We start from the raw sequence: 9,819 nt of genomic DNA, 5'->3' as shown, positions 1-9,819 counted from the left end.
ATTTACACGGGAAAGATCCCAACAATCAAAAAGCAGAACGAGAAATCTTTTTGGCTTTTCATTTAATTACTACTACAAGCATGGAAATTAAACTAACTATTTTTTTGGTTTTTCTTATCAAACACACAAGAAGAAAGCTAGAAAAAGAAATTAAACTAGCATGGATAATACAATGAAAGAGTATGAGCACCGACAACTAGAATAAGTGTGTGGACATGAATGTAAAGTCGGTGAGAAATACTTACTCCCCCAAGCTTAGGCTTTTGGCCTAAGTTGGTCTAATGCCAAGGATCGCGGCTACTCTCCCCGGTGTACTGAGGAGTGTCATCAGGATACCACTGACTAGCGATCTCCTCCGGATCCCACTGATAAGATGATGGATGATAAGGGTCCAGTGGAGGTTCCGGTCAGGCTCTAGAGCGAATGCTTGGCCTCGATGAGCGTACACTGCTTCTGGCGAGACAAGATAATTAACTGCAGTCAAATCAAACAACAGAGGCGCAAGCAGGATAATAATCCCATTGTGTTTCTTATTAAATCTCAGGTTATACAGGAGCATCTTATCATCATTGTGAACAATAAACTCATGTGCTACCATGCTCCTGTAATCTAAAAGGGAAAGAGGCAACTTTGTCTACTCTTTCTCATGGTGCCTAATAGGTATCTCAAAATGTTTAGCAAGGCGTGCAGCATAGATACCTCCAAAGATGGGCCCTTTTGTACGGTTCAGGCTTAGCCGTTTAACAATAACGGCACCCATACTAAAACTATTATCACCAAACAAGGCATGGAACAGAATAATAATATCAGGAACACTGAAGTTTCCACTATTTCCACGACCAATTAAGCATCGACTAGCAAATATGGCAAAGTAGCGTAAAACAGGAAAGTGTATGCTAGTGATTCTCGCATCGGAACCCTTCTTCGGATCCCCTACAGTAATGGTGCTAACAAAACCATCCACATCTTTACGATGTGGTTCATCTAATCCGCCCTCAAAGGGTATTCTACATACCGCGCAAAAATTACGTAAAGACATTTCCTTGAATTCATCATATAAATGAAATGATACTGATGGAGGTGAATTCTTGGGATGATAATAAAAGTTTTGCACGAAGGTATTGGTGAGTAAGAGATACTGATTGATCTGGTCGTGGAGGAAGTCGGTGAGGCCTGCATTTTCAATCAAAGAATAAAATTCTTCATAAATCTCCGCTTCTCTCAAGAAATTATCACAGGGCCATTCACACGGCCGTACTTCCGCTACGCGAGGCAGATTATACCTGGCCTTTTCCTTCTCTTTAGCTTGTTTATCCTAGGAGCCTTGGCTAGAAGAGCCCCTCAAAAATCTCCTTATCATTTTCTAAAAATTTCTGAAATTTTTAGTAACTTCAAAATAAAAGTGAATCAAACTAAACAAGATTGGTAGCAACTACTCCTACAAGTGCCTAGAGCCTATATCATGCACTAGAATTACTTGGGACCTCATAAATTTGACATGCAAGCTCAAGAATAGGGTCACCTATGCAGCAAAGATTTGCAATGAATAAAGCACTAGAACAAAAACTAATTGGATCAATGGAGGAGTCACATATCAAGCAACAATCTCCCAAAGCAGTTTTGTGAATGGAGCTTTGAGCAAGGAGATCGAAAATCGCAGCAAAATGAGCTAGAACTCGTGCTTGAGCTGGATGGGGATTTTTTTTGGGAGGAAGATGGAGTGTGTGGGTGCAGAAATAAGTGGAGGGGGCCACCGTGGGCCCACGAGACAGGGGGGCGCGCCCAGGGGGTGTGGGCGCGCCCTCCACCCTCGTGGCCAGGTGCTTGCCCCCTTGCAGTGTTTCAGTGCCTAAAATCCTCAAATATTCCATAAAAGATCATACCAAATTTGCAGGGCATTTGGAGCACTTTTATTTTTGGGATTTTTTTTTATTGCACGGATAATTCAGAAAACAGACAGATAATACTATTTTTGCTTTATTTATTCTAAATAACAGAAAGTAAAAAGAGGGTACAGAAGGATGTGCCTTCTAGTTTCATCCATCTCATGATCATCAAAATGAATCCACTAACAAGGTTGATCAAGTCTTGTTAACAAACTCATTCCGAATAACATGGAACCGGAGAAATTTCGAATAACACTAGGTTACCTCAACGGGGATATGAACATCCCCTATAATAAGAATATCATATTTATTCTTAACAGTAGGAAGAGGAAATTCAAAACCTTCAATAATGATAGTTGGAATTTTTCCAATAGAATTGATGCTATGAACTTGAGGTTGTTTCCTCGAAAAGTGTACTGTATGCTCATTACCATTAACATAAAAAGTGGCATTGCCTTTGTTGCAATCAATAACAGCCTCTGCAGTATTCAAAAAGGGTCTACCAAGGATAATCGACATAGTATCGTCCTCGGGAATATCAAGAATAACAAAATCCGTTAAGATAGTGACATTTACAACCACAACAGGCACATCCTCACAAATACCAACAGGTATAGCAGATGATTTATCAGCCATTTGCAAAGATATTTCAGTAGGTGTCAACTTATTCAATTCAAGTCTACGATATAAAGAGAGAGGCATAACACTAACACCGGCTCCAAGATCACATAAAGCAGTTTTAATATAGTTTATTTTAATGGAGCATGGTACAGTTGGTACCCCTGGATCTCCAAGTTTCTTTGGTATTCCACCTTTAATAGTATAATTAGCAAGCATGGTGGAAATTTCAGCCTCTGGTATCTTTCTTTTATTTGTAATGATATCCTTCATGTACTTAGCATAAAGATTTAATTTAAGCATATCAGTTAAGTGCATACGTAAGAAGATAGGTCTAATCATTTCAGCAAAGCGCTCAAAATCCTTATCATCCTTCGTCTTGGATGGTTTAGGAGGAAAGGGCATGGGTTTCTGAACCCATGATTCTCTTTCTCTACTGTGCTTCCTAGCAACAAAGTCTCTTTTATCATAACGTTGATTTTTTGATTGTGGGTTATCAAGATCAACAGCAGGTTCAACCTCTACATCATTATTCTTGCTAGATGGAGCCTCAACATGAACATTATCATTAACATTATCACTAGGTTCATGTTCATCACCTGATTGTGTTTCAGCATCAGAAATAGAAATATCATTGGGATTCTCAGGTGTGTCTACAGCAGGTTCACTAGAAGCATGCAAAGTCCTATCATTTTTCTTTTTCTTCATTTTAGAAGAACTAGGTGCCTCTAAATTATTTTTCCCACGCCCCCACACACCCACACACACACACCTAGCGAAGTGCATTTTGGGCTTATTGTAAAGTTCCAGCCTTTTTAATACTAGACATGAATGTTGAGCTTGAGATCATTGTTTTGCATGTCATTGCCTTATTTGAGCTATCTTGTGATGTGTTGCCGTAAGTCTATTCCTCTCGATTGCTACGTTCAAAGATCTTGTGGAGTTGTAGTAAGACACTGCAGCAGTTTTACACGGGCGGTGGAGTTTCTAAGAAGGTGTTCCCTGTAAAGTTCCGGCTGTGATCGTCAATGAGTATTACTATTGTCATTATGCCTGAAGTAAGGCGTTCCTGACTGTTTTTGCTGCCATCCCTGATGGTTTCTAGCCGTCAGGGAGATAATTTATTCCATACCAATTTTCTTTGGAACCTGGTCCAGCAATAACATAGTGAATAGTACCTCCTTGTCTTGCGGTGTTGCTGCCACTAGAGCACAGCCAAATATGTTTGGACTCCTTAGTGGGTTACACAATTGACACGTACTGTGACACAAAGATTTAAGTTCAAATTTGATTCATGCATTTGTGTGATAAAAAGAAGAATTTCTGAGATTAGCATAATTTCTATGCTTATTTGTTGTAATAATTCCCCATGTCCAATAATACACTTCATGATCATGTAGGATATTCATATATAGCAAGCAATGTACTTATATCTTTCATGAGTGCACAGTTTGTTTGTGCGCTACATGGCTACAAGTATCAAAGTTCATTTATTTGTCTCAAAGTAACGATAGGCACCGCGGGAATGAGTTGTTGTAACAAGGAAACGGTGACAAAGGTATTTTTAAAATAACTAAGCTCTCCTCTCTTGTTCATTCATCTGTGTAAAACCCAGGAGAATTGAAATCCATTGACATGCTTTTGCATCACTTTAAGACTGCAAAAAAAATTTAAAAAAATACAAAAGGAGGTGTCAGGTGAGACATCATACAATCTATACCAAAGTTATCAAGCACAAAAAAATAAGGCATCTAGACATAAAAGAAAATTAACCAACAGAATATCTACAATTACATTGTTTCATCGAGCACAATCATTCCGCTTTGTTCTGGTCGAAGAGCTAACAATACTACATGGTTTCTAGCATGATAAGTTACAGGAATTTATCCCCCACACAAGTTATGGAAAGCACCTAGTGAGAAATATAAATACTTTTGGCAACAATAGCACATGTTCCAAATAACACCCAGAGAAAGAAAGCTTTCACATGATTACAACTCAAATTGTGATATAGTAGTATCTTGGTCAAATTGCATACAAAGACATAAATGTACCAACATAGAAGGGGATACACGAATACTTAGTTGCATGAGACAATATGAAGAAACCGGGCATCCTAATTCAATGGTTACCAAATATATCTGGAAAGGCAACTATAATAAGTACCACAAGAACAATCTCATCAAGCAGCTACTGAATTGGGTGATTATGACTATTAAATTTTGTCAGACGGGAGTAGATCAAGGACACTATAGAGTAGAATGGGGATTAATTGTGAGAAAACTGTACCCAATGGCGAAACTTTCTCTTAACCTTCCAGGTGAGCCATCCAGGCTTATACGCTTCCGCTTCAGAATATATCAACCCTTTGTTCCTATAAGGACAAAATGAGAACATATTAGCGTGGCTTCTAAACAAGATGATACGATGAACAATTATGATAAGTTGATAACAAGAGAATAATGCGAGATAAAAAGAAATTACGTACCAAGCACGACGAATGCAACAAGTAATGATATGTTGGATGAGGCTATGAGGACCGGGGCTATATCCATAGATGCCACATTCGTCAACTGGTTCAGACCAATTGCCAGTACCGAGGTGGTATTGCACAAAGCGATGCTCCCTTGGTTCTTTGTAGACGACAGTTTCAGCCATGATAGTAGGCAATGCCTTAGAGGAGACACTCAGACTCCTTTCTCCGAGGAAGAGGGCATGCTTTCCAATGCTTCTTACCGGGGTAAACCTTCCCGCAGTAATATTCTCAAGGTTGTAAATCAAAATGGGTGATCGAGAATCATCGGTATGGCAAACAAGAAGGATGTTCGAGTCACATTCTACCAGATGATAACCATAGACAAGTTTATTTGTTGGGCATGTGGCAATTAACTTTGGCCGTGGTGGCGGCGAACCAACCTGCAAGGGTGGGTCAATCTGAAGAACCTGTGAACCATGAGATGCAGGATACTGCACCAAGTATAACTTGCCTTGACATGACAAAGCTTTCATGTTTAACGGAAGATCCCAGCTCGCCATGATCCATTGCTTGTCTTGGGAGGTAGCATAGGCCAACTGTGATAAATGATGCAAGATAATCATGACGGTGGTGGTACCGTCATTGTTGCAGAAGACAGCAGTAGACATGCCATGTTTGAGGAGATAGCAGTAGCATAGGCCAACTGTGATCTCAGACTGTTTCACCACTTGCGTGAGGAGGGTGGAGAGTGGTGGGAGCTCAGTGATGTCACTAGTGAAAGGGTTGAGGAGGAGAATGGCAGAGTCCTCGTCCCTCTGGAGGAGGAGGAGGCCGTTGACTGAGTCAAGAATGCAGTGGTTCTTGAACAACGGGAGCTTGACACGGACCAATGTCCCCGTGTCAAGGTTGAGAAAGCGAACAAACCCCCCGAGCTTGTAGTGGCCAGGGTGGAGACCGTGACCCTCGGGCAACATCATCCAACGGCGCGGGTGGAAACGAGAATCGGTGATGCCACGACCGCGTGGGCAAATAGTGGCGTACCGCCAATTTTTGCACACAGCTCGAAGGCGAACATAGTCCATCAAGTCACCATCCAGAAGGCGCCAAGCTACCAGCAGAAGCAAATCGGCATGCAGTGATGACGCCCATGGAGAGTTGTAGGGTACCACCATAGAGTGGCGGCGTTTCCTTGGGCACGCAGCCATGGCAGAAGGCATCACTATGTTCTGGAGTTGTTGTTCGGTTCACTAAGTACTAATGCTCATGAAATTCACATGAACCCTGTCACGATGGAGAAGCAATCAACATAAAATTAACATTCAAAATTATAACATTCAAATATAAATATATTTTTGTAAAATAATTATTGTCTAATTGGAGAAGCATTCCACATAACCCAAACCTACAAATTGACTATGCATCCAACCAAATTATGTTTCCTACCCATTATACTACTCATTAATGCTAAATACAATGAACAATATTATATTTAAAACAAAACGCTAGAGCTAGGGTTTCCATGTATCTAATTCCACCAAATTTAAGATTCCAGCTAGAAAATAATTTGGGAGATAAGACAAAATACCTCTGGGAATATAAAGGAGTAGAAATTCACAAATAACAAATAACTTGATCGGTCCTGAGAGAGGTCTGAGAGGGTGGGAGGGAAGGGGAGAGCGGAGGGCAATTGCTCTCACTCTTTGGGGTGCGGGTTGAAAGGAAAGGATGCAATTGCCTCGGGGTTTGTGCAAGTAGCATGCCACTCGTGCCCGAGTGGGATACTATCCCTTTGTTATGTTATTAATGTAATTAGCTTTAATGAAATCAGTAACTAAAAGTGTGTAAATCTTCATTGATGATGTATCCATTTCTATGAGTACCAGAGACGCCAACAAAAGGGGTGTATTCAAAGAGTAAAGGCGGAAGTTCGAAGAGTAAAGGGTATGTCCAAAGAGGGGTGCAAGAACCAACATCGATTGCTAATTAGAAATCATCATTAGCCTTAAAATGTATTAATTGGGGCCTAATTAAACCCAACATTCCCCTAATCAAACACTGGTGCTAATCGGGTCAAACAACACTCCTCATCGCACAAGGGTAAAATCCAAGTGATTCTTGTCCAAATGGATAAGCGGTTGACATAACATTAAATCTGGAAAGAAAGACATTCAATAATAAATAGTTTTTGTCTAAAATAATTCATGTCTAAATGGAGAAACATTCAACATAAGCTAACCCATAAAAGCACACAAGTGTTTCCTTTCAAATATACTACTCACACTAATGCACATACGTCAAATTCCACCAAATAGATTTTAAGGTAGGCCTAGGGTTTCCACGAATGAAATTCCACCAAATTAAAAGATTTCATCTAAAGAAATCGACGAGAGATAGGGCAAAATACCTCTAGGGATACACAGGAGTAGAAATCCACAAACAAAACAACTAACTTGCTCGGATTTGAGAGGGATCTGATGAAGGGAGGGAGGGCAAAGAGAGAGGAGGGTGAAAACTCACTCTTTGTGGGGGTAGGGTGGGGAAGAGAATGTGGTCGCATTTGGCGTTGTGTGTGTGTGGGGGGGGGGGGGGCATGGTCGCATAGGATACTTATCCGTTGGTTCTGGCATTAATGTAATTAATGTTGACGAAGAAACGACACATCAACCTGGTTGTAAAGATGTGCACGACACCTTTCTAAGGAAGCATCATCCGACCCACTTTAGGAAGGCCTGGGTAAGGTGGGAGATGCCTTTCCTAGCCCTAGCTTAGCCCATGAGGCGTAGCTGGCCTAGCAGTGGACCGGGCCGCCAAGGGACAGGAAAACACTTTGAAAGAGCTTGGATTCTAACCTTGTATCAGACCCGCGGACCAAGGGACATACTTAGGTAGAGAGTTTCTATGGAGCGAGGCCTCCCATAAGGTAATGGAGGCGTGCAATGGTCAAATAGGTCTAATGGATAAGCTACATAATTGTTTCATTGGCTGTCTTGTAACGATCAAGACTGGTAAGTCCATCAGTCCAAACAGTTGTCCATGTACGAGTAGAAGATTCGACAGCTACTGCAGCCCCTGCTTCTTCGGGCAGAACCCCTGGTTGAGGTCTTGCTCAAAATGATGCAAAGAAATTAGTATCCATAGTTTTTCACTTTTGCCGATCGGTGCCAATCTTTCCTGTTATGAATTTCCAAGGCCGGGGAGAGATAATTTCGATGGATGTAATAAGTCTTGCTTGGGATGTTTAATGCTAGTGTGTGTGTGTATAGACACACACACACTAGATCACTGATGGCGCGCGTTGCCGCGCCTGTCTATTTTACAATAGAATAATTGAAACTTTCAGAATTATTAAGCATAAATGAGGTGTCAAAAGATGGTTATAATTTTTCATTTTTACCGATCGACGCCAGTCTTTCCTGTTGTGAATTTCCAAGACCGGGGAGAGAGAATTTTGATGGATATAATAGGTCTCGCTCGGGATGTTTAATGCTAGTGTGTGTGTGTGTGTGTGTGTGTGTGTATATATATATCTTTCCCTACTAATAAAGCACGGAGTGCTTCTGGTCGTCCGTCATTAAAAGTGCCCTTGAAGTTGTAAATAATTACCCACCATGCCATTGGTAAGTGGAAAAAACGGTTCGGTTTACCCTTTTCTAAAATCCGCGACCTACTCAAGTTATTAAAGTGAAGCCCCTGTAATCAACAGCTCGCATGTGTGTGGCGCAGTGGTGTGAGGCTCGCCTGTTTACCTGGGAGACCCAGGTTCGAGTCCCCTTGCTCCCTTTTCCTCCTTTTATTTTTCTCTCCTATTAATGTTGGTAGGCCTTTTATTTTTCTCTCCTATTAATGTTGGTAGGCGTAGGATATTACTACTCGCTCCAGCGTCACTTAGCAGATGGGCAGCACAATGTTTCAGTTACTCTATTTTTTGGACATATTCATATATTTCAAAAAAAAATCATAACTTTCAAACCCTAACTCCAAATCTAACATGTTATGTATAGAAATCCCTTAAAAAGATGTGTAGATTTCAAATATGGTATTATATTAATCACTTTCAATGTCAAAAAAAACTCATAACTTTCAAACCCTAACTTCAAATCTAGCATGTTATATATAGAAATCCCTTAAAAAGATGTGTAGATTTCAAATATGGTACTATATTAATCACTTTCAAATCCTAACGCCAAATCTAACATGTTATATATGGAAATCCCTTTAAAAAGATGTGTAGATTTCAAATATGCTATTATATTAATCATCATTCCTAAAATTCCATTTATGATGCAACCTTTATTAATATCTTCTTTATATGGGGTATTTTGAAAATCCCGGCTTAACGTTGATATTTCTGTAGTCTAATAAATTGCTCCCTTTTCCTCCTTTTATTTTTCTCTCCTATTAATGTTGGTAGGCGTAGGATATTACTACTCGCTCCAGCGTCACTTAGCAGATGGGCAGCACAATGTACCAGTTACTCTATTTTTTGGACATATTCATATATTTCAAAAAAAAAATCATAACTTTCAAACCCTAACTCCAAATCTAACATGTTATGTATAGAAATCCCTTAAAAAGATGTGTAGATTTCAAATATGGTATTATATTAATCACTTTCAATGTCAAAAAAACTCATAACTTTCAAACCCTAACTTCAAATCTAGCATGTTTATATATAGAAATCCCTTAAAAAGATGTGTAGATTTCAAATATGGTACTATATTAATCACTTTCAAATCCTAACGCCAAATCTAACATGTTATATATGGAAATCCCTTTAAAAAGATGTGTAGATTTCAAATATGCTATTATATTAATCATCATTCCTAAAATTCCATTTAT

At 39.8% G+C, this 9,819-nt stretch overlaps 1 protein-coding gene across 1 annotated transcript; it reads right to left on the bottom strand.

Moving 5' to 3' along the window:
• Positions 1 to 3,866: 3,866 nt before the first annotated feature.
• LOC123065310 (uncharacterized) lies at positions 3,867 to 7,536 on the bottom strand. The gene is made up of 4 exons (XM_044488640.1): positions 7,385 to 7,536; positions 4,993 to 6,261; positions 4,794 to 4,878; positions 3,867 to 4,161 (listed from the first exon to the last, which is right to left on the bottom strand). The coding sequence occupies exons 2-4, from the start codon at positions 6,195 to 6,197 to the stop codon at positions 4,156 to 4,158; spliced, it is 1,296 nt and encodes a 431-aa protein (XP_044344575.1). The 5' UTR covers positions 6,198 to 6,261; positions 7,385 to 7,536; the 3' UTR covers positions 3,867 to 4,155.
• Positions 7,537 to 9,819: the final 2,283 nt, after the last annotated feature.

Source organism: Triticum aestivum, chromosome 3B, assembly GCF_018294505.1.
Source record: "Triticum aestivum cultivar Chinese Spring chromosome 3B, IWGSC CS RefSeq v2.1, whole genome shotgun sequence".
Classification (NCBI taxonomy): Eukaryota; Viridiplantae; Streptophyta; class Magnoliopsida; order Poales; family Poaceae; genus Triticum; species Triticum aestivum.
Note: the sequence above shows the minus strand (reverse complement) of the source record. Positions and strands in the feature narration are given on the sequence as shown.

Coding starts and splice junctions, on each gene's coding strand:
- LOC123065310 (XM_044488640.1), bottom strand. CDS start 6,197: ATGCCTTCTGCCATGGCTGCGTGCCCAAGGAAACGCCGCCACTCTATG. Junction 4,879..4,992: donor TGTTGCATTCGTCGTGCTTG/GTACGTAATTTC, acceptor TTGTCCTTATAG/GAACAAAGGGTTGATATATT.